The 25126-nt window shown below is 40.8% G+C and overlaps 4 protein-coding genes across 10 annotated transcripts in view; all 4 read left to right on the top strand.

Annotated features, from left to right (window-relative positions):
* frmpd4 (FERM and PDZ domain containing 4) overlaps positions 1 to 13257 on the top strand; it is a 45138-nt gene extending 31881 nt beyond the window's left edge. For all 3 annotated transcript variants that reach the window (XM_035522800.1, XM_035522801.1, XM_027028239.2), the window contains 10 exons: positions 281 to 412; positions 767 to 886; positions 4653 to 4789; positions 5315 to 5441; positions 6194 to 6283; positions 6649 to 6831; positions 8131 to 8254; positions 8338 to 9351; positions 9676 to 10866; positions 12056 to 13257. In XM_035522800.1, the coding sequence (XP_035378693.1) occupies positions 281 to 412; positions 767 to 886; positions 4653 to 4789; positions 5315 to 5441; positions 6194 to 6283; positions 6649 to 6831; positions 8131 to 8254; positions 8338 to 9351; positions 9676 to 10866; positions 12056 to 12060 (3123 nt within the window). In that variant the 3' untranslated portion in view covers positions 12061 to 13257. The remainder of the gene's footprint in view (positions 1 to 280; positions 413 to 766; positions 887 to 4652; positions 4790 to 5314; positions 5442 to 6193; positions 6284 to 6648; positions 6832 to 8130; positions 8255 to 8337; positions 9352 to 9675; positions 10867 to 12055) is intronic.
* Positions 13258 to 13994: 737 nt separating this feature from the next.
* Positions 13995 to 17736, top strand: tlr7 (toll-like receptor 7). Its single transcript, XM_027028240.2, has 2 exons — positions 13995 to 14124; positions 14451 to 17736. Exons 1-2 carry the CDS (start codon positions 14122 to 14124, stop codon positions 17622 to 17624), a joined length of 3177 nt encoding a protein of 1058 aa, XP_026884041.2. The 5' UTR covers positions 13995 to 14121; the 3' UTR covers positions 17625 to 17736.
* Positions 17737 to 18480: 744 nt separating this feature from the next.
* On the top strand, positions 18481 to 22341 carry LOC113588854 (toll-like receptor 8). 5 transcript variants are annotated; one of them, XM_027028225.2, is made up of 4 exons: positions 18481 to 18541; positions 18865 to 19742; positions 19887 to 19960; positions 20114 to 22341. In XM_027028225.2, exons 1-4 carry the CDS (start codon positions 18539 to 18541, stop codon positions 21964 to 21966), a joined length of 2808 nt encoding a protein of 935 aa, XP_026884026.2. In that variant the 5' UTR covers positions 18481 to 18538; the 3' UTR covers positions 21967 to 22341. The 5 variants fall into 5 exon arrangements, with proteins under 5 accessions (XP_026884026.2, XP_026884025.2, XP_026884022.2 ...); XM_027028224.2 differs by having other exon boundaries at positions 18865 to 19338; positions 19600 to 22341; XM_027028221.2 differs by having other exon boundaries at positions 19887 to 22341.
* Positions 22342 to 23198: 857 nt separating this feature from the next.
* Positions 23199 to 24677, top strand: tmsb4x (thymosin beta 4 X-linked). Its single transcript, XM_027028246.2, has 3 exons — positions 23199 to 23304; positions 23967 to 24079; positions 24197 to 24677. The coding sequence occupies exons 2-3, from the start codon at positions 23980 to 23982 to the stop codon at positions 24229 to 24231; spliced, it is 135 nt and encodes a 44-aa protein (XP_026884047.1). The 5' UTR covers positions 23199 to 23304; positions 23967 to 23979; the 3' UTR covers positions 24232 to 24677.
* Positions 24678 to 25126: the final 449 nt, after the last annotated feature.

Below are 25126 nucleotides of genomic sequence, written 5' to 3'. Positions count from 1 at the left end.
AGTTTGAATTTCCCAGAAGACTAAGTGTCCCACAATATCAAAATGTTCATCATTTTGAATGAAACTAATCAACTTCAGAGAAGAGTCCAGATCCAAATGCACATATATATTCTCTCTCACCCCATCCCCCATCAACACACACACACACACACACACACACACACACACACACACACACACACACACACACACATATTTTAACCCATTCACTTCCATTAAAATCTTTCTGTGTACTATGTTCCATTAACAGTAAGTGTGTTTGGGCGGCTGTGTTTTAAAGGATGTCCTCCTGACCCTGCAAGAGAAGCTGTCGATTAGGAGCATAGAGCACTTCTCTCTGATGTTGGAGCACAAGGCGGAGGGATCTGGAACAAGGATGGTGCTACTGCATGAGCAGGAGATGCTAACTCAGGTGTGGCTGCTGTTTACTTGCACTGATCTCAGAGCTGTATTGCTGAGGTTTCAGATTGAGGAAGTGGGTGAAGGCTGTTCAGCCCCAGACAAATAACACAAAAGGACCTTACCTCAGATTTAATTTACCTCAGATTTAATTTACCTCAGATTTAATTTACCTCAGATTCCAGTGGTATTATTGCAATAATAAGAATAAAATCTACCACTACTTTTACTAACTATTAGTCTCGAGCTCTGAAAGGTAGCTACTGTGTCAGTAAACTCTGCAACCATGTCACAGTGGGGCAGAGGTGTGTGTAAGTCTGCTTGTTGCTATACCGTTTCAACTCTGTCACGTTGTCCGTTCACCCAGGTGACACAGAGACCTGGGACACACAAGATGAAGTGTTTCTTTCGCATTGCGTTTGTCCCAAAGGACCCACTGGACCTGCTCAGACGGGACCCTGTGGCCTTTGAGTACCTCTACGTTCAGGTACACGGCCCATAACAAACTCCTTACTATTCTGCTGGTTTCTGGTGTTTCTACATAGAAAGGTTTTGAGACTTGTATGTCACTTCATTCAAACATTCTACACTTTTTACACACATTTTAACACAAAACTTTATCGCAGCATTCTCACTTTGTGACTAAAACATTAAATCACAAAAAGTTTTATTATCTAATGTATATAACATGGGAGTCACTGCTGGCTTGGCAGACTAAGTGGAATTTAAATGTAAGTACACAGATGTGTAGATATGTGTGTGTGTGTGTGTGTGTGTGTGTGTGTGTGTGTGTGTGTCTGTGTATAGGTACACAGGTAGGTACACATGTGTAGATGTGCATATGTGTGCGTGTGTGTGTGTAGGTACACAGGTGTGTAGATGTGCATATGTGTGTGTGTATAGGTACACAGATGTGTAGATGTGCATGTGTGTGTGTGTTTAGGTACACAGATGTGTAGATGTGCGTGTGTGTGTGTGTGTGTCTAGGTACACAGATGTGTAGATGTGCATATGTGTGTGTAGGTACACAGATGTGTAGATGTGCATATGTGTGTGTGTGTGTGTGTGTGTGTGTGTGTAGGTACACAGATATGTAGATGTGCATATGTGTGTGTGTGTGTGTGTGTGTGTAGGTACACAGATATGTAGATGTGCATATGTGTGTGTGTGTGTGTAGGTACACAGATATGTAGATGTGCATATGTGTATGTGTGTAGGTACACAGATGTGTAGATGTGTGTGTGTGTGTGTGGGTGTGTGTGTAGGTACACAGATGTGTAGATGTGTGTGTATACATGTAGGGGAAAGTGTAGTAAGATGATCCCCACAGAAATGTTGAGCCACTCTCTGTATCTTAGCAACCATGCACATTCTTTTTGCTCTGTGACAGTATAATCAGGAAGCACCGTTATTACTGTCTGATTGTGAGGGACACTAGTACACTAAAGAGAAGCACACTAGTACACTAAAGAGAACTACACTAGTACACTGAAGATAGCTACACTAGTACACTAAAGAGAACTACACTAGTACAATAAATAGAACTACACTAGTACACTAAAGAGAACTACACTAGTACAATAAATAGAACTCCACTAGTACACCAAAGAGAAGCACACTAGTACACTAAAGAGAACTACACTAGTACACTGAAGATAACTACACTAGTACACTAAAGAGAACTACACTAGTACAATAAATAGAACTACACTGGTACACTAAAGAGAACTACACTAGTACAATAAATAGAACTACACTAGTACACTAAAGATAACTACACTAGTACAATAAATAGAACTACACTAGTACACTAAAGAGAACTACACTAGTACACTAAAGAGAACTACACTAGTACAATAAATAGAACTACACTAGTACACTAAAGAGAACTACACTAGTACACTAAAGAGAACTACACTAGTACAATAAATAGAACTATACTAGTACACTAAAGAGAACTACACTAGTACACTAAAGAGAACTACACTAGTACAATAAATAGAACTACACTAGTACACTAAAGAGAACTACACTAGTACACTAAAGAGAACGACACTAGTACAATAAATAGAACTCCACTAGTACACTAAAGAGAACTACACTAGTACACTAAAGAGAACTACACTGGTACAATAAATAGAACTACACTAGTACACTAAAGAGAACTACACTAGTACAATAAATAGAACTACACTAGTACACTAAAGAGAACTACACTAGTACAATAAATAGAACTGCACTAGTACAATAAATAGAACTACACTAGTACACTAAAGAGAACTACACTAGTACACTAAAGAGAACTACACTAGTACAATAAATAGAACTACACTAGTACACTAAAGAGAACTACACTAGTACACTAAAGTTTTGCTTTTTGTTTTTGTTTTTTTTTGTTTGGTTTTTCTTGGCCATTATGACTATTATGTCAAACCAAATTCATATAGAGTTCATATAGGTCTCAAAATATATATCACAAGTGTCAGCAATTTGCCAGCTTATAGAAACAATTCAATTATTTAGCAAAATTCAAAACAAAACACAAAACATTACTCCATTACTAATATGGTGGCTATAGGAAAAATGAGAATCATAGTTGTGTGATCATGGTTCACTTTTTGTGAGCTCAGTGTTTTGCTTCACATTTGCATCTGTCTGTAAGCCATCTTATCTGTCTGTAAGCCATCTTATCTGTCTGTAAGTCATCTTATCTCTGTCTTTAAATCATCTTTGTCTGTAAGCCATCTTATCTGTCTGTAAGCCATCTTATCTGTCTGTAAGTCATCTTATCTCTGTCTTTAAATCATCTTTGTCTGTAAGTCATCTTATCTCTGTCTGTAAGCCATCTTATCTGTCTGTAAGTCAGCACTATATGGACAAAAAAAAAAACTAAGATCAAGCAAGTGAAAGCAGACTTGCTGTTATAGAATTTTTTGGGATGTTTTTAGTGCACAGACTGGTCTTCTAAAATGGTCTCATTAAGTGTATGTTAATAAACTTGATAATGCACCACCAAGACATTGTTCAGAAACTATAAGCCAAACTCCAAGGAATAAACTGTGATTTTGTTATTCTAGATCTGCTACGGAAGTGGAACAGCAGTTAGGAGAACCAAAGTATATGGAAAACAGAAAAATTTAAAGGCAGTGTAGAATGGTATGAAGATTAGGTTAGATCAGCCTGTCAGCAATGATGTTTGGAAAAAGTAGCAGAATTCCATAGAGTTCCAAGTAAAGTGTACTGCATCCAAATTCATGGAAAAATATAACCTGATCTGTTCAACATGTTCAAAGTAACAATTTATTTAGTTGCTTGTCTGGTTTTGGTTTGTTGAATGTTGAGTGTTATTACTTGACACGCACATCAAAATCACACTCCAAACGACACTTTTGGCATGTATATACTGACACTTTTGGCATGTATATACTGACACTTTTGGCGTGTTTATACTGACACCTTTGGTGTGTACATACTGACACATTTGGCATGTGTATACTGACACCTGTAGCGTGTTCATACTGACACCTTTGGCGTGTTTATATTGACATTAAAGAGTTCTGCCCAATCTTCAACACATGAATGATGAATGATTTCGTGTACAGCACACAATATCAAACATAATATAAAATGTGCACAATAAGCAAATTTGTAAAATATTTTGAAGCTGGCTAGTGAAGCCTAAACCTAGTGAACATGCACTTCTGGGAAACGTGTGCTTTGTAAACTTATTCACACTTTTGGTCTTTAAAACATGATTTACTGTTACTACCTTCAAGACAGATGGCTACTCTTTACACAGAAGAGCAGCAGACATAAAAATACATTTAATTAATCTGGCATCTTGAGTTGCTGTTTGTGGCATCTTGAGTTGCTGTTTGTTCAGTGCCAGGTTTGCACAAGGTATAAGGAACAAGGCACAAAGCACATGTTATGTTTGCATAAGGCTATAAACTGTTCTATCAACCACTGCTTTCTCTTATGTCCATGTTTTAGTCATTGGTATTGTGTTTTATTAATTGTTATTGTATTTTGTCATTATTGTGCTGCATTTTATCGTGTGGTCTGTAGTGGTGCTGCTTGTCTTTCTCTCTCTCTCTCTCTCTCTCTCTCTTTCTCTCTCTCTCTCTCTCTCTCTTTCTCTCTCTCTCTCTCTCTTTCTCTCTCTCTCTCTCTCTTTCTCTCTCTCTCTCTCTCTCTCTCTCTCTCTCTCTCTCTCTCTCTCTCTCTCTCTCTCTCTGTGTCACGGTAAGCAGAGCTGTAAAGATGTAGTGCAAGAACGGTTCGGTTCAGAGCTGAAATACGACACAGCACTTCACCTCGCTGCTCTCCAGATGTACATCCTCACCCTCATCAGCAAACAGACACAGAAGGTCTCCCTCAAATACATTGAGTGAGTACCAACAGCAGCAGCCACTGCAGACATCAACCAAACGCAATGATAATATAATTACATATAATGAATTCTATAATTACACAAACATTACAGGGATCTGCAGTGTGGGCTGTAGGCATGTCCAGCGGTTCTGGCTCCTCCCAGGTGTCTGAGGTTGATTCAGCTGCTCAGCAGCAGTATCTCACTTAGGAAATATATATGTATAGCGAAAGAGGTGGAGGAAGACACAAATGTGGTTGAGCTTCAACTGTAGGAAACTGTGGAGAAGCAACGTTATTTAAACAGTTAATGGTCAGAAAGCACAAAGAAAAAAAATTACACAAACACGTGGTAGCAATACCTGGGAAAGCACAACACAGCCTAAACGTCTGGTTTAGGTAGAGCAATGTGGAAGAAATACTAATTGGAATTAATGTTTCATATCCCACAATGCACACAGAGTAGATGAACTGTATCGAGATGTTGTTTTAGGCCCCACTCTTCCACCTTGCTATCTTTCTCTCCCTGTCTCTCTCTCTACAGGAAGGAGTGGGGTTTGGCCCTTTTCCTGCCTCCAGCAGTGTTATCCAGCATGAAAGAGAAGAACATAAAGAAGGCCCTTGCACACATCCTGAAGACTAACCAGAACCTGGTGCCTCCTGGGAAAAAGGTAAGCAGGCAACCAGCTGCCCAGACACGAACACCGGACATGAACGCCGGACATGAAACACCTGTAGTTTACACTTATCTTTCGCAAGCCCCCAGAAAATGAATATTTCAGGCACACACTCCCTATGACAACGTGCTCTGCAAATGTTACAATTGTACATTCAAACTTGGAGGAAACATGGAAAACAAACATTGGCTAGTCATGTTCAGCTGAGCGAAGTAGACAGGTGTTAAACGTAATCAGCACTGTGCCACCGCTTGTGCTTGTAGAATCTTTCCCTGCAGTGACTCATGGTCATATGCTCTCAAATTGTGCAGTCTGCCCCCTGCTGGTGATTCAGCAGTCTGCACAAGGAAAGATTACTCATCAAAGTCGGCACAGAACTCACTGCTATGCTAGTAGGGCAGGCTGATACCAGGGCAGGTGGTCTGGGGATTGATCCTTTACACTTCACAACAGCAAAAGCAGAAATGCTTTCAATGACTGCACATCAATACTTGTGCAATACAGTATGGTCAGAGAAGTTAAAAAATGCCCAGAGTATGACACAAGAGTACCTTAATAGGAATTAGCACAAACACCGTTTATATGTGTTATTCATATAGATGTTTCCTGGCCATTTAGATTGTGGTTAGTGGCTGGTTGGTTGATTTCTTATAGAATAATTTTTTATTAATAACTTCTAATTCATAGCATGTCTGCATGAGCTCATGTTGCAACAGCACGAAGGTATGTTGCCTGGTCTTTCCCAGCTGACAGCCTTGCAGGCCAAGGTGACCTACCTGACACACCTGAGTGACCTCAGGCTGTACGGAGGGCGCGTGTTGAAGTCCACGCTGCTCGTGAGTGTGTTCTCACCAGCCTTTCTGCATTAACTCCATATAAAAGAGCTTGGAGGAAAGTAATGTGTTAAAGAAATGTTAATGAGGCCTACATGGAGCTTTTTTTTTTTAGCATTCTTGTCTATTCAAAATGAACATACATTACTAATACATAAGTACGACAAAGCTTTATTTTACTGAGACAGATCCAGACTAACATTTTTAACAACCAGTACATCGATAGTTAATGTAGCATAAAAATGTTTCATCTCCAAATTTATGAGCTTTAATCTGTTACCTTCTTAAGATATACAAGACTTTTAAACATCTACAGTGCTTTAAGAACATTTTAAGATTTCTTTGCTGGTATCTCTCGCTGCCTTTAGCAAGGGGAGAAGCACATGGAGGTGACCCTGCTGGTGGGGCCACGGCATGGCATCAGCCACGTCATCAACACTAAGACCAACCTGGTGGCCTTGCTGGCCGACTTCAGCCATGTTAACCGCATTGAAATGTACACAGAGGATGACAGGAACGTCCGGGTGGAACTCCATGTACTGGACGTAAAGGTGGTTTGGATGGATGGACAGATGGATAGATGATTAATTGAAGAAACATCATCAACAGTTATAGTAGTCACAGCCTATCATACTGGCAGTCACAGCTCATGACACTGGCAGTCAGGTGCAGCATGGCTGGCTTTTTGACTGAAACATCACTGCACAAAAATATTTGATAACATGTAAACCCTTCACAAATGATCTTAGCCATCTCTATAAAGGGTAACACAGTTTTGCCACCTTTGGTTAAAGAACTTTAAACTGATTCATATAAAATACATTAAATATTTTCCTATCAAAGTATGACGTTTCCAGTACAAGTTCATATAAGATGAGAAAATTGACACAACTGTGATGAGAGCAGAAATGTTAAGGGATAATTTCTCTAAAAGACAGTGGTAATTTAAAGACAGTAAATTGCACTGACCCTCATCACAGCTGGAGATGACCAGCTGCCTTTCAGACCTGTCACACAGTGGTGAGAGAGAGAAGTTGCCAGGGAGAAACCAGCAAGCACTGCTGGAGTCCCAGGCATGCATACGCATGATTGCAGAAGAAGGAAGATGTCTTCATAATCAATCAATCAATCAATCAATCAATCAATCAATCAATCAATCAATCAAGCACAGCCATTTCCTGCTTTCAAATGGAAATCACACATCATTTAATACGTATATTTAATACATATATTTAATACATACATTTAATACATATAATTTAATACATACATTTAATACATATGTAATATGCATCACTTAATGCATATATTTAATACATATTATTTAATACATAAATGTAATACATATTTAATACATATCATTTAATACATACATTTATTACATATTTAATACACATCATTTAATACATAGAATTTAATACATATCACATATAATAATACATATACATATAATACATATAATACACAAATATTATAATACATATCATTTAATACACATCATTTAATACAGATTATTTAATATATCCATTTAATACATATCATTTAATACATATCATTTAATACATATCATTTAAGTGACAAAGCTTTTTCATCTTCAATTACCTTATTTGTTTAATTAATATTTTACAGATTTTTATAGAATTATATGTAACAATAAAAATAAAATATTGCAGAAAAAATTGTGCTTATGATGGGTTTTGTGTCAGTTTGAAATTCCTAAAGCATAAATGAAAACATTAGAATAACGCTCAGTTGCTGTGGTAGAATTTTAACTTGGATTCATACTGTATTTCAAATGTTTGCAACTGATATTTCTTTTGCGTTTAATAAAGCTGTCATTGCTTTCTTAGCCCATAACTCTTATAATGGAGTCCAGTGATGCCATGAATCTGGCCTGCTTGACTGCGGGCTACTACAGATTGCTCGTGGACTCACGGCGCTCCATCTTCAGCATGGCCAACAGCAGCCCTGCGGGTACGAGGATTTTAACTATGATCGCTGTTTGTTTTCACCCTGTTGCTCTATGCTCGACCGCTATGCTGCTTGTTCTGTCTTAGGCTGTGAATGCCGCGACAAGCCGATCTTCCCGTCGTTCGAGTGGAACTGCGGTTCATGTGGCACCTATGAGGACCACGGCGCCATCCTTTGCGACCCCAATGCTGAATACGCCGTCTGCAGGAGGCGTGATGGTGACATCGCCCCCGTCTACATCACTGAGCTACACCAATCCCAGCATGCCCTTCACATGGATGGGGACATCGAGCAGGCGAGCAGGGGTGCCCACACACACACACACACGCAAGCCTTTGGCAGGTCCTGGGGGATGGTCCAGGACTCTCCCCGGAGTGCAAAGGTGTCTTTCATATTCGGAGACACATTACCAGACGGCATGAACTCCCAGACACTGGGCTACCAGAAGCTTCTGGAGGACCCAGCTGAGGTGCTGGAGGAGCACAGATCTGTGTACATTCAGCAGGAGGGCTATAAGCCGCTCGAGTCAGGCCTGGACTTCGATGGCTTCCAGTACACCTCCCACATGGTCTATGGTGATGCTAAAATCTTCGGCACCACGGAGGGCATGGATGAGCCGGTGCTGCATGACATCTGCTACGCGGAGACCACAGATGATGCTGAGGATGATGATGACATCAGCTGTGAGGAGGACATGATGATGTCAGGAGAGACGAGGGACAGAGCTGTCTCAGTCCTCTCCCTCTCCGAATCAAGTGATGATATCATAGACCTGACCTCCATTCCTCCGCCACTAGAGGGTGCCAACGAGGAGGACAACGACAACCTCTTGCAGTCACTAAACCTGGCCATAGCGGCTCCGCCACCGGGGTTCAGGGACAGCTCAGATGAAGATGAACACCAAGGAGCGCATGCAGGTGGGAAGAGGAGCTCTGTGCTGACCGGTGACGTCCCTGTGTCACTGATCGACACAGTGCCGACGCACGGCAGCAGAGCAGCACAGGAGGTGCTGGACCAGGCTGTGGTCTCCACCCTGCAGGCGCTGGAGGCTCTGGCTGCATCTGAAGAACAGTCTCACGCACAGTCGGACAATAGTTCAGGTTCTTATTCTATCGTAACCTTTATTCATTGACGGTGCACAGTGTCTTCCAGCCGTCGAGTTTTGTTGACCCTCCTTTTTTCATTGCACACTTACACTTTCTATGTTTCTGTGTTGTGTGTGAATCTTTTTTTCTTAATTAGTGGCATAAGTGTGAACTCACTGGTTTTAGGGATTTGTTCTGTTCATTCATTTCATTATCTATGTTGTAATCACATTTGTTGGTTTAGTCTCAAAGTTTTGTACAAATAAACAATTTTAAAATAGGTGCGAGGGAGGTTGTATGGTTTTATCACTAAAATGTTTCTCTTTGTGTGGCACACAGGTGTAGAAATATCTCGGTCCTTTAGCCCAGAGTCTGCTTCAGATTCTGGGAATGAGACTAATTCCTCTGAAATGACAGAGAGTTCAGAGCTTGCAGCAGCTCAAAAACTCTCTGAGAACCCCCTGAAAATGTTTGTAGCTGCAGCTGAAGGGTATGAAATGCTGTCTGAAGAGAAGAGTGAGTTTCATTTAACAGCCAGTGATGCAAGGACCATACCCAGAAATCAGGAAGAAGGCCATCTGTCCAGAGCAGTACCTCCTTCCCAGACGCTCCATTCAGACCTCCTGGAGATGGAGCCTGAAGCCATGGAGACCAAATCACTCACACAGTACTTCAACCACATGCAAATGGATGTGGTGGGGAAAAGGCAAGATAGACTGGAGGAGAGCAGGATGATGTCCAGCGGAGAAAAGGAACTGCGGCATACGAAGAGCTCTAGCTCGCACGTGGAGGTTGGGCTTGCGAAATTCAGCAATGTTAATTCAAGGGAACATCATCACCCTGGTCCTTTTGAGCTGGACAGGATGTCGTTTCCATTTAAGGAGAAGATTTCACGATCACAACCGATCCTGGACAGTAAACCTGAAGAGCACAATTACTCAGAGATGACTAGTGATAGCAACACCTCACATGTGGAGAGAACGCCACAAAAGAGCAACAAAATGGAATCACAAAACTGTAGTTTAGGATCAGGTAAACACAGAGGAGCTGTGAGAGACATGGACGTTTGTTCTCCTGCAGGGAACACATACCTGATCGAGCAAGCCACCAGTGAAGACCAGCAGATGAAGGCACCTCCACCTGAGAGAGAAATACCACGATTGTATGAATACCATTTGACAAAGAGGATGTCGTCCCTGCAGAGTGATGGTGTCCACTCCCTGCAGGGCTCTCAGTGCTCGTCCATCGATGCAGGCTGCAGCACGGGAGGCAGCAGCTGCGCGACGCCCATGGACTCGCCGCTCTGCACCGCCGATAAGATCCACTCTCTTTCTGAGTCCTCTCTGAAGAGTCTGAGCTACTCGAGTGGAGAGGACAAAGGCTGCAGCCAAGGCCTGCACAGCAAAATGATCCAGCAGAAAACGGACGGTACGTTTCAGCGGAAGAACCACGCAGCACCTAGTTCAGAGTCACCGACCACCACTGGGCGGGAAGCATGCCAAAGGATGCCCAAGATTAGAGAAACTACAGGTATTTCACAAATAATATGAGCTACAGGTATATGTTCAAATACTATGAACTTCAATGAAAGAATTGATTTTGTTTCTACATCACTGGGGTATGCACAGTTCATTGCTCATTACTGAACTAATGGTAGAGATGGTCTGAGCAAGCTGATGGAATCCTTAATGCTCTCCTTTTCTTCTCCATACCGTTTTGTTCTTTTTAAACTATCTTAGATTTACAATGGCTCATTTAAGATAGAGTTTTACAGTGGATCACTTAAACTAGCTTAGATTTACAATGGCTCATTTAAGATAGAGTTTTACAGTGGATCACTTAAACTAGCTTAGATTTACAATGGCTCATTTAAGATAGAGTTTTACAGTGGATCACTTAAACTAGCTTAGATTTACAATGGCTCATTTAAGATAGAGTTTTACAGTGGATCACTTAAACTAGCTTAGATTTACAATGGCTCATTTAAGATAGAGTTTTACAGTGGATCACTTAAACTAGCTTAGATTTACAATGGCTCATTTAAGATAGAGTTTTACAGTGGATCACTTAAACTAGCTTAGATTTACAATGGCTCATTTAAGATAGAGTTTTACAGTGGATCACTTAAACTAGCTTAGATTTACAATGAATCACAAACTACCATAGTTTTACAGTGAGTCATTTAAACTAGCATAGTTTTACAGTGGATCGATTAACCTATCTTAGATCGAAAGTGAGTCACTTAAACTAGAGTAGTTTACAGTGGATCATTGCCATTTTCCTTTTACTCTTTAATACTCTTGTTTCTCAGCTTTATAAATATTACTTTGGTTGTAGTACAAAGTTGGTTTGCTATAGTTTGTTTAAATACATACATACTTACATAACATCATACACTATGCTAACAACAATAATATTTGATACAAACAATTGTCTCTTAACCGTGATTAAATTGCCAGAATGTAATTGTACATAGAACTAATCTGAATATCCTGAAAGACAAATCAATAGATATGTTGTAGGTGCCAGGTTTGTTTGTTTGAGTGAAGCAAAACCTTAATGTTAAAGGAGTAAATGAATGTAATGAATGACTGAAGCTATTAGCAACTCTCAATAATTTCAGAATAGAGTATAACTGGAGGTTCTGCATTTTTCTTTTCTGTGATTAATAATATTCTAAACTGTCTATTCTAATTCTAATGTGTTTTTGCTACCACAGTATAGCATGAAGCAGGAACTGAAACTGGAGCCTTGTCTTTTGCACTCAGTACCCATTCTAATGACTCCTGCACAGCCCAGCATTTTATGTGCCAAACCAGAGGACTCTGGATGTCCTGTTCCACCCCGTGAACGTCCCGCACACTTCCTGACTGGCTCGGGAAGACTCTGGTGGAGTTTCCATGGACAAATGTTTTTGGCTCAGGGAGCTTTGAACTTTCAGAAAGACCCAAAACCACAGCAAACAGACAAATGAGCAGAGCACAGAAGAGTTTCTAGCAAGTTTCTAGCTTGTTACCAACAGCATGAATAACTTTGCCAAAATGTGAAAAGATTTGAAACAGTGGAGAGAGTCCTGCCCATAACTATGCACTTTCTGCCAGTACTCCTTTTAGCCAACTTTGCTGGTATTGCAGGCAACAGCCCCAGTGACCACTGATAGTGTTCAGTTCACCATAAAGACCGAGTGTTCAGCACAACAGTAGCTGAGTGTTCAGTACCTGAGCAGGTGCATAGAGGATGCAACGCTCCTTGCACATCTCCAGCAAGATCACTGCAGCACAAGAAACAGAGATATGTGAGACATGTCTGAAGTGACAGGTCTGCTTGCACCTGTTGGACCACACCTGAAGCTGGTTACACTGATGAACAAAACATCTCTACAGCGAACACATCGTGTTGCCATACGGGCCGCAGACATCTGACAGTGACCGTGTCCATATCCTCTTTCAAACTCTTTGGTTTAACGTAAAAGAACAGTTTTAGCTATTTCAAAGCCATATGTATATTTTATCTGACCACCTGAAACAATGTGATGATCAGTGCAAGCAAGGTATCGACTGCTTTGATAATCCTTGCCCGGTGTATATTTTGTGTGAGATGTAAAATAAAGAAAAGAAATTCTCAAATACATAGAATTTTTAAAAGAGAAATCTAATTCTTAACCCTTGGTAGATGCGTGTTCTGAATGTCTATTTGAACTGTGGTAGTATTCTTGCTGATTATTTGCCTATCGTTTATGTACAACAACTGACTTCTTTAGAATCACAGGACAAAGTAAAAAAAAATTATAAAACATTTTTAGACAACTTCACTAACTCATTCTAAAAATATGTTTTACATAAGGTTAGGGAGTAAACTTTTATGACTGCCTTACATATTAAACTTAATGTGGTTCCTTTTAAGTTTCATGCATAATAAATATTTAAGCTATCATCTTAATTTTGTTGTCATTATTTGAACCTCCTTAGTAAAGTAGTTTTATTTTACATTTTACATATCCCAGCTATATGGAAGACTTTTTAATCACAATAGATAAGAACACATTTTGAGCAATATTAACGAATAATATGAAACACAAGACTAATAATAATGAGTTAATGGGGAGTCCCCAGTCGCAGAAATGTTAAAGAAACATCTCCCTCCTGTGGGGTTTTGTTTTCGTTTATGTGGAAACCCTACCAGTGACTACTCAAGCAAAACACTTTAAAAAGCTACTTTTACCCTTACAAGAACGAACTTCATAATGGACAGCAAATGAAAAGTCAATCTGGTTCTCTTGTTTGTAATAAACATCAGTGCATACACAGCATAATATAGCAATGTTTAATTAATAAGGTGTTTTAGATGTGTATCCACTGAGGATGGATACCTGGGGTAGGTTATTTGGTGTTATTTGTTTGTTTATTTCACTAAAATGATACTAAAATAAGTGTCCCATTACTGAATGTTACTTATCACTGAATTTTAGATTTATCACTGAATTTTAGAATTTTATGGAAAAGCTCTCTGTAGGATTCATCCATCTGAACTGGTACTGAATTTGCATCTAGATGGTTAAATAATGAGGAACTTATACAAGTTAAATATACCCACTCTCAGTTGTGTTTAGAGTTGTGTGTCTTCATGGTCATGAACGCAATGTGTAACGGGCACAACAACCTCTGCTCTGTCCGGTCAGAAACGTGTCTCTGAACTCCTATATTACAGATTGCAAAATTTCATTTTCCATGGTTTGGAAAACGTAAAACAATCTTTTGAATTTGACTCCGGAGCCCAGTACAGAAGATGGTGAGTAGCATTCTCTCTATTTATTTGATCTTAAGATATTCAAATTTTCTCTCAACTGTAATAGATTCTCTCAACTGTAATAGATTAGCTAGATTATCCCAGTCTACAGAGCAAATTGCCCAGCAGTGAATTAACACCTGCAGTGGTGAACTGATGCCTACAGTTTTTATATGTGTCTGTTTATTTACCAGTGAGGATTCTGCCAGGTACCTCAGAAGTGCGTAACTCATAGGAAGTTCTAAGTAAGTTCTATGTACTCGTGAGATGACAGATTAAAAAATCATTATCACGTTGTGATTAATACAGAAATTGTTCCCATCTCTTAGATGGCAGGGAGGATATTTGTTTTAATCACTGGCCTTGTGCTTTTCCGCCAAACTGTGTGGTCAGCGGCTGAGTGGTACCCCAAAAGTCTGCCGTGTGATGTCTCCTTAGCTGGCAATGGAATGGAGGTCATGGTGGACTGCAGCAGCAGAGCTCTGACCAAGATTCCGACTGGAATTCCCACGAATGCCACTAACCTGACCCTCACAATCAACCACATTCCTTACATCCAAAACACTTCTTTCCAAGGCCTGAACAATATCACTGAGATTGATATGCGATGCAACTGTGTACCTATCAAAGTTGGCCCAAAGGATCGTATGTGCACTCAAAGTGTGATGCTTGATAATGGAAGCTTTTGGGAACTCAAGAATTTGAAGTCTCTTTACCTGGATGGAAATCAGCTCTCCAGCATACCTAAAGGACTTCCACCAAATGTTGTGCTTCTTAGTCTTGAGGTCAATAGCATTTCCTCAATTCTGAAGGAAAATCTCACAGAGCTCACTAACATAGAGTATCTGTACCTTGGCCAAAACTGTTACTTCCGAAACCCCTGCAACAGATCATATTATGTTGAGAAGGATGCTTTTTTTCATCTTAATAAACTGACGTTGCTCTCACTTAAGTCAAACAATTTGACTGATGTACCGTCAAGGCTACCATCAAGTCTTAAGGAACTGTACTTGTACAATAATAATATACAAAAGGTTATAGGGAATAATTTTCAGAACTTGAATGAATTAGAGATCCTTGATTTGAGTGGGAACTGTCCTCGCTGTTACAATGCACCTTTTCCATGCGTTCCCTGTCCTAATAATGCACCACTGCAGATTCATGAAAGTTCCTTCCAGAATTTGACAAAATTAAAAGTTCTGCGACTCCACAGTAACTCTCTCACTTCAGTGCTGCCACAGTGGTTCCAAGGCTGCAGAGAACTTCAGGTGTTAGACCTCTCAAGTAATTTTTTGGCAAAAGAAGTAACACACACGACCTTTCCCCTTTCAGTGCCTTTTCTAGAAGAACTAGATCTCTCTTTTAATTACGAGCTCCAGAGGTATCCTTCCTCACTAAACCTTTCTCAGACCTTCTCATCACTTAAGTACCTTAAGATCCTGAGAATCAGAGGCTTTGTGTTTCAAGAGCTGACACAGCAAGACCTTCACCCTTTGACCTTTTTGGATAATCTGGAGATGATTGATCTTGGCACAAATTTCATAAAAATAACTAACTTAAGCATCCTTACAAAACTAAAAGGTTTCCATTTCATCAACTTATCAGACAACAAAATTTCATCTCCTTCAGAGGATGAATCTGCACCTGCAGTGACTTTAGCATGTGGTTCTTCCAGAGAGGAGAGCACTTCCCCAATGTCACGAGGCATCCAGTACCAAAGTGGAGAAGTGAGAGAGATTCACTATTTCAGATATGACGAATATGCACGCAGCTGCAAAAATAAAGATAAGGAACTTGGAACTTTGAGTCCTTTCAACTCTGAATGTAGTTCATTTGGAAAAACTTTGGATATTAGCAGAAATAACATTTTTTTTTTACATTCCAGATTCTTAAACCTTAATGAACTCAGGTGTTTAAATCTATCAGGAAATGCTATGAGCCAAGCCTTAAATGGCTCTGAATTTGTTCATCTCAAGAATCTGCAGTATCTCGACTTCTCCCATAATCGGCTTGATCTGATGTTCTCCTCAGCTTTTCAGGAACTAAGTAATTTAGTTATTCTAGACATCAGTCACAACAACCATTACTTTGAAGCTGAAGGTTTAACCCACATGCTAAATTTTACCAAGAATCTTACGAAACTGACCAAGTTAATAATGAACCATAATCAAATATCGACATCCACTAACACAGAGATGAAGAGTGTCTCTCTGGAGCATTTGGAGTTTAAGGGCAACCGTCTTGATATGCTTTGGAGAGATGGAGATACAAGATATGTCAACTACTTCAAAAACTTAATGGTCTTAAAGTCTCTTGACATTTCTCATAACAATCTAAACTTCATTCCCAAACAAGTATTCCAAGGCATGCCAGAAACACTTACACAATTAAACATTACAAACAACAAACTGAAATCATTTAACTGGGAGGGTCTTAAATTTCTTAAAAAATTGGAGTTTTTAGACATTAGTGGTAACCTCATATCGACTGTGCCTGCAAAGCTTGCCAGCTGTTCTGATTCTATTGTGACACTGGTCCTGCACAATAATGCAATTGCAAAACTTAGTCCTAATTTTCTCCAAGATGCATTTAGTCTGAAAAACCTGGATCTGAGCTTTAATCAAATCAGGTACATTGAAGAGTCAAGCTTCCCAGAGAATGTCATAAACAAGCTGCAATCTCTCCTCTTAAACAACAACAGATTTGTGTGCTCTTGCAATGCAACATGGTTTGTCAGGTGGATCAATCGCACGTCCGTCAACATTCCCCGGCTAGCCACTGATGTGAACTGTGCTTCGCCAGGCAATCAGCGGGGACAGAGTGTGATTTTCCTGAACATTCAGGCTTGCCAGCACAGCTCATTGTCCATCATCCTAAGTATTGTGACGACCTCCGTGATCCTGAGTACTCTCATGCTGGCCATCTCAAGTCACCTCTTCCTCTGGGACATGTGGTACATCTACCACTTCTGCCTTGCCAAACTCAAGGGCTATCGGCGCCTGCTCTCAGAAGGCACGGCCTACGATGCCTTCATAGTCTATGACACAGCTGACGCAGCCACGAGCAACTGGGTCCTGCAGGAGCTCCGCGTGCAGCTGGAGGATGTCGGAGAGCCACGGCTCCAGCTCTGTCTGCAGGATCGTGACTGGGTCCCTGGTTGCGCCCTCGTCGAGAACCTCTCCCAGAGCATACAACTCAGCCAGCGCACGGTCTTTGTCCTTACTGGACACTTCATCCGGAGCGGACACTTCAAGACAGCCTTCTACCTGGCTCACCAGAGGCTCATGGATGAAAAAAATGATGTTATCATCCTGATTTTCCTGGAGAAATTTTCCTCGTGCTACTCTAAATATTTGAGACTCAGAAAGCGTCTTTATAAACGCTCGGTTCTGGAATGGCCACAGAATCCTCAAGCACAGCGATATTTCTGGTTCTGTCTCAGGAATGTAATGGCAACAGAAAGTCAGCAGCACTACAACAAACTATTCCGGGAGTCTCTGTAATCTCTGTAAGGATATCAGCTTTTTTTGTTGTACAGTGTGTAGAGATTTCCCCAAATGTCCCCGTTATTGACAGTGAAGCTTTCCAAGGAAGTCTGTTTATAAGATATAAGAATACCAACATTTTTCATTCCATTTCTCTCTCTTAATAGTATTATTTTCATTATTTTAATATTGTTTTATTTCTTGAAAAAATAACATGATTCCTAACTGAGCACATCTTGAACTTTCTCTCATCTGTATAATAAAGGCATTGAACTGTTTTAAAATATGTTTCCAGTTATGCTGAAAGATCTGACACTGAGAATCATGTGTAGATTGGATTTGGTGTATAATGAGTGTCATTACGTAAAGGTGATTTCAAACATTTTCTGGTCTCCAATGTTCAGTTTTTTTAACTAATATGATGTACACACAATGCAATGACAATGGGTACAAAGTTATCTTTGTTATGTTTATTTCATTTCTGAAACAGAAGAAGAATGGTGTTAAACTGATAAATTCAGACTGTGAAATCGATTTGTAGTTTCATGTGACAAAGTCCATAAAAAGGAAGTGAGTCAACACCACTTCCTCTCAAACACTAACACCCTAATGTGCAAAAATAAAACAATAGTGACTGTCAGAGCTCTCTAATGACTGTTTAAGCAGTGAAAACACCCTGAAAATCGATTGATTTGTCCAGATAAACCAGGCAGTTATGTTTTCTGATTGATGGGAATTCATAAGGGAAACAAAACTTTATATATTAGCATGTGAATTGCCAGGTGCTTAAAAAACCCTCAGTGGCCATATATACACACACAAGAGGATCAAAAGTGACAGTGAAAAAAACCAAAACTTCCCTCTTCACAGAGCCACTCTGTGAAACTGCCTACATTTGTGTGCTCGTGTGAGTTCCATGGAATATCGCTAATATGGTAAGAAAGTGTTGTTTAAAGTGACTTTTATTTGATGGGTTATGTCAGTTCTTTACATGGAGTTATATGTATGAATGCGTGTGCTGTATGTTAGAGAAGATTGTATATAATTTTCACACGGTCTGATTAGACACTAAGATGTGAAGTAGTAGGTTTTTATGTCTAAAGCAACATCTCTTTTCAGATGATAGAGAGGAAGTAGATTATTTTACTGCTTTTGCTCAGATCATTGTATTTTATATACTCAAATGGAGTTTACATTTTCTATGTATTTATTTTGACAAGTACATAGTTCAATTGTTCTCTAATGCATACTCTTACAGAATTCTAGTACATACTGGCTTAGGATATCATGCTGGTTGATGGTGGCGTTTCTGATCAGTCCAGCTTCATGCAAACTGAATGAAAAGTTGTTGAGGACACATCCCTGTGATGTCCACGAGAACACCACTGTCCAGAAAGTTGTCTTTAACTGCCATGGCCGAGGACTGAGAGAGGTTCCCCTGGTTTTCAAGAATGCCACCAGTCTTGACCTCTCTGAGAATAAAATCAGAAACCTGAAAACCGACTCACTGAAAGACTTACAAAAGCTGACTGATCTCAATCTCAACTGGCTGAACCAACATCATGAGGTGAACATCACTCCAGGGGTTTTTGCAAATTTGACAAATCTACAGAGGTTGCAGTTAAATGGAGTTGGTCTGAGGTCTATACCTGACCAACTTCCAAACTCCCTGAAACAACTGAGACTGATAGAAAACAAAATCCTCTCACTAAGTACTTCCAGCTTCTCACAGGTGACAAAATTAACACATCTTTATTTGTCCAGAAACTGCTATTACTGGAATTCTTGTTTGAAAGTTTTTAAGATTGAAAATGGAAGTTTGTTAGTCTTTACTAATTTAACCAGTCTGACTTTGTCATACAATAACCTAAGCCATGTTCCCAGGCACTTGCCTGTCTCCATACGAACACTTGACCTGGCTTCAAATAGCATAGCACACATTGGGGAGGATGATTTCAAAGAGCTTCATGATCTGATAATCCTTAAACTCCAGGGTAATTGTCCACGCTGTCACAACGCCCCTTACCCCTGCACGCCGTGTCCAAATCGCTCCATCGAGATTCATGACCGAGCTTTTGATTCCCTTAAACACCTTGAATTGTTGCACCTGGCTGGGAATTCCATTTACTACATGAGGTCAGCTTGGTTCAAGAACCTTTTGAATCTCCGTAAACTTTTTCTTTCTTATAATTTTTTGAGTGAAGCCATTGAGCATGGAGGATTTTTGAGTAATCTTCCACTTCTGAAAATGCTTGATCTCTCCTTTAATTATGCTCTTAGGTCTTATCCTGACACTGTGAGACTAGCACCCAGTTTTGCAAATTTGACCTCTCTTAGGACACTGCACATTCAAGGTTTGGTTTTCAAAGAAATTGACAATTGTACTCTGGCACCTTTGTATAAATTACAAAATCTGTCTGTGCTAAATTTAGGGGTAAATTTTATTGTGCGTGCCAAATCCAATGTATTTAGAAAATTTTCTTATCTTAAACTGCTGTATCTTTCAGAAAACCGTCTCTATCCTCTAACTACCTCTGAAGTTAGAAATCCAGGAAACACTGTAAAATCACCTTCCTCCCTGCCCAGATTATCAGGGTCTGGTACTCAAAGGGAACAATCTTTTGAGGTCTCCAAAATGCTGGTCAAACGTGAGTGCTATACTGCTGGCCGTGTGTTGGACTTGAGTAGAAATAACCTTTTCTTCATTTCCCCAGAGCAGTTTGAAGGATATAAGAATATTTCTTGCCTAAATCTGTCCCGAAATGGCTTTGCAGCAGCTCCAAATGGATCTGAGTTCACATCACTGCCACACCTGAAATATTTAGACTTGTCCTTTAACAAAATCGATTTGGCCTATTATAATGCCTTTAAAGAATTACAGAAGCTCGAGGTGCTAGACCTCAGCTTTAACCCACACTATTTCACTGTATCTGGAGTGACCCATAATCTGGATTTTTTAAAGAATTTGCCTAATTTGAGAGTCCTCAATATGAGTTCCAATAGTATATTTACCTTGACCACTAAACAGATGCACAGTGATTCCCTCAATGAACTGCAGTTCCAGCATAATAATCTAGGAATGTTATGGAGAGAGAAAGACAGAAGTTATGATAAACTTTTCCAGTACTTAACAAATCTGACATATCTTGATATATCATACAACCACATTGGCAAAATCCCAAACAGAGTATACAATTACTTGCCTGTCAAAATTAAAACACTGAGATTAACTCACAATGATCTTGTAAATTTCAACTGGACTCTGATAAGAAACCTCAAACAACTTGAAGAACTAATTCTTAGCCACAACTATTTGTTGTACATATCCAACAATCTGAGTGATAGCGCCCCTTCCCTGCGATATCTAGACCTCAGCCATAACAAAATCTCATGGCTGTCTAGTGGATTTCTTAATTGCACTGTGAATCTCCACTGGCTGGACCTCAGTTACAACAGACTTGAATCCATCAATCAGTCCACCTTCTCATCCAAGCAAGAAAACCACCTGCGCAATTTGTGCCTTCACAAGAACCCCTTCCGATGCACGTGTGATATTTTGGACTTCATCCTTTGGATTCGTGACAGTGATGTGAAGATCCCCAGACTGGCCACGTCAGTGAAGTGTAATACACCTCAGCAAGTCAGAGGAATAGGAGTCATATTCTTCGACATAAAAGAATGCATCGACGCTGAAGTTGCATTTCTTGCCTATTTCTTTTCCACTTCGTTCATCTTCTGTGTCACCTTTGTAGCTACGGTGATGCACATGTTCTACTGGGACGCGTCATATGTGTTCTACTACTTAAAGGCGAAGCTCAAAGGCTACCAGCAGTTGAGCTCTGCAGAGAGTGTTTACGACGCCTTTATCACCTACGACACCAAAGACCCGCTGGTGTCTGACTGGGTCCTGAACCAGCTGCGTGTGCAGCTTGAGGAGCGAGGCGAGCGCCTGCTGCCCGTGTGTCTGGAGGAGCGAGACTGGGTGCCTGGCTGCCCCGTGCTGGAGAGCATGGCACAGAGCATCCAGCAAAGCCGCAAGACCGTCTTCGTGCTCACGCGTGCCTACGTCACCAGCGGTGCCTTCAAGATGGCTGTGTACCTGGCGCACCAGCGGCTGCTGGATGAGAGTGAAGACGTAATCGTCTTGCTGCTGTTGGAGCCCTCGTTGCCACGCTCACACTTCCTGAGGCTACGTAAGCGTCTGTGTGGTCACAGCGTGCTGGAGTGGCCGCACACACCAGCCGCCGAGCCCTGGTTCTGGCAGAACCTGCGCAATGCCATCCACATGGAGAACAGAGTCATGTACAACAAGATCTACTCCAGGTACTTCACCACCAGAAAAAAAGTGGAGGTGGACTGAGCTGATGGGTACTCCCAGGCTGCTAGGAAGCTCCTGATGCTCAGTATGAATACTCCAGTGGACAATCACCACAAATACTATAGCTGAGTCCAAAACTCCAGGAAAGACCAGGACAAGTAGAGTGTAAATTACATTACTTCACCTAGTGATTTAGTCATTCATAATAGCTTCTGAGTTATAGCTGTAGGATCACATGAGATTCTATGTTATTTACTTTTCAATGACATTTTCACTAGTATAATCAAAATCCCGACAGTATTCAATAGCTGTAATGTTAATTCAATTTGTCCTTTAAAATGATTAATTGATGTGAGAATATCAAAGGAACTATAATTTTAATGCACTGTACATGCTCTGGATTAAATGATTAAATGAACTCACTTTTATGTCATATCTCTCTATCTCTCTCTGCCTCTCTCTCTCACACACACACACAATCTCTCTCTCTCTCTCTCTCTCTCTCTCTCTCTCTCTCACACACACATACATCTACACACCCCTGTATCACACACTAGTGTTCTATTTATACATACACACTCTCTCTCTCTCTCTCTCTCTCTCTCTCTCTGTGTGTGTGTGTGTGTGCGTGTGTGTGTGTGTGTGTGTGTGTGTGTGTGTGTGTGTGTGTCACCTCTCACATACAAATACACACCCCTGTATCACACACTAGTGGTGTTCTATTTACACATACACACAGGCTAAGACAATGGGACCAGAGTATTTCATTTCTCCCAGTATTACCATAAGTAGGGAAATAGTGTTATGAGATGTTATGTAGCACCTCAGGAAGGGCAGTTTTAATGTTAACTGCTAAATTATTTGAAATTAGATGTAATAATATAACAATATGAAAATGCCACAAAGCGCTTCTCCATGGAATAACGGGAACTTATCAACGGTGGTTCCCGTTGCACTGTGGGAAAGTTCTCTGTATATAGCTTACAGTGTGTTTCCAAGTACTGTACAAACACAAACCAAGTCCCAATATCAACAATGACCGCAAGGTGTCGCTGTCACCCCGTCTAACGTCCAGACGGTTGGACGGGTGTGGGCCACGGCATCGTGCCATGATGACGTGGTGCGCTTTTGTTGCTAAAACATTACAAGGGATCGCATTTAATTTACGTCCACGTTCCAGGAATTAAAGCTTTTTTCACTTTTTTTTTTTTTTTTTCCTTTTCCCAGTTTTCACTTAAAAGGCCTTTTCGATAAAGCAGGCCGTGACGTCACGGGTTTAATTTGCATACGGAGGACTATATATGCTGCGTCTGCGCCGCGTGCCCGCACAGCGCCGACGCTCCTGCACAGTTTGACTTACGCCGCGGCCCACGAGCTCTGGTACGTGTGAAGCGCTTCGGTTCCGCAGCGTGCATGTGTTAATGCAGGCCTTTGTATTGCGAAAGTGTGATTTACGCAGTTTAACTGTGCTTGGGTTTTTCTTAATGCCTCTGAAGTAGCGCTGCGTTTGTGAAGTGTTGTGGCTGAGTTTTAAGCAAACGCGACAAACTACGTGCTAAATGGAGTTTGTAAAAAAAAAAAAAAAAAAAATAATAATAATAATAATAATAATTCCGTCACTTGCTCAGTGTGGCGCAGGCGATGGACTCTACGTCTGTGTTCGTAGGCGTGTCGGAGAAATTTTGCAGTCCAGCAGTTCGTAAAGCTTGATGTAGTGTTTGAAATATTCCAGCCGTGTTGATCCCCTTAAACGCCGCCCGGGCGCATGGTGAGATGTTCGTGTGTTTGTAGGGCGGTGGTCGGCGCCACATTGATGCTGCGTAATTTTGGTTGTTCAACAGCTCTAACATTTCATTAGATTTTCATAAATATAGGCATAGCTGCAAGTTAAGCGGGGCATTACGTTCTTGTCTCGTTGGCTCGGTCAAGATGCTTCTAAACCTTCATTGTGGGATTATAAATTACCCGTCGGCTCGAGTTGATTCGTATAGTGTGAAGTAGCGCAAAGCGGGTTCCGTTACTGAACATGTCTGTCACTTTAGACCAACTGCAAACATGTCTGACAAACCCAACCTGGAAGAAGTCACCAGCTTTGACAAAAGCAAGCTGAAGAAGACGGAAACTCAGGAGAAAAATCCACTGCCCTCAAAAGAGAGTAAGGCTTCTCGTTTTAATGCCCTCTTGGGCTTGTTGAGTCAGGTGCACAAGGCCCTAGAGCTCTAACTAGCATGTGTGTACAATACTGTATTAATGTTGTAACTTTAATTTTCAGCCATTGAACAGGAGAAACAGGCAGGCTCATCATGAAGACCTGCAAGACTCATCTATGCACTGCACATTCCAAATTGCCTTTCACCTTATAGCTGTAACCTAATGTGGGAAATGAATTAGTTGACCCAAATTTGCATTGTGACAAAACAAAAATGACTCCACAGCCTAATGTATCCATCCTCCGTTCACCCTTTTGGTTTTTGGGTTTTCTTCTTTTCTTGAAAAATAAAAGAACAATGCAAAAGGTGGCCAGGATGGTTTGTTCGAAGGAAGGACAAATTGTGTGAAGGGAGTTTCACTTCCACCAGTGGAGGGGCGGGACCAAGAGTTTGTGTGACACTAGGACCTCCTTGTTCACTCTGGCCTGATGTCCATCAATTCAAGGCTTTCAAGTCATGCATTTTCAGCTAAATTTTTTTTTGTAAGGTAGTCTTTGGATTTTCCATGTTTTGATATGCAAATAAAAGAAACCTATGATGTGAGTCTGTCTTTGTTTGGGCTTCACTGGCTTCAACAAAAGGGCTGTCATTTGGGGGCCCTCTGTTTATCTGGGGTTGCAATTCAAGAAGTAATTGCAGTGTGCTCTTACTGGTGAAGATCTCTGGCTAAAGCTTTGAGAGCATCTGGTCCATTGAGGACTACAGCTGGGCCGGTGCACCTAGAATCTAATGTGCAGACCTGGTGGTGTAGCTGTGCTACTGATACTGGCAGCCTGCTCCTGTCCAACTGCCCTAGAAAAGCACCATGAGGGCCTGTTGGTGATTATTAGGTGCTCCTGAATAAGTTGTGGGGGTTAGTTCCAAGTGCCTGTTGGGTAGGAGGTTTACGGTGGGCTGTCTTGATTGGGCTGAAGGCATTTCCATGCCAAACTCTGAGAGAAGCCGGAGTCCTGCTCTCGCTGTGTCTAGGCGTTTGGGCTGTACTTTCTCAT

The sequence above is a fragment of the Electrophorus electricus genome, chromosome 25, assembly GCF_013358815.1.
Source record: "Electrophorus electricus isolate fEleEle1 chromosome 25, fEleEle1.pri, whole genome shotgun sequence".
NCBI lineage: Eukaryota > Metazoa > Chordata > Actinopteri > Gymnotiformes > Gymnotidae > Electrophorus > Electrophorus electricus.
The sequence above is the reverse complement of the archived record's forward strand: the minus strand, read 5'-3'. Positions and strand labels throughout refer to the sequence as shown.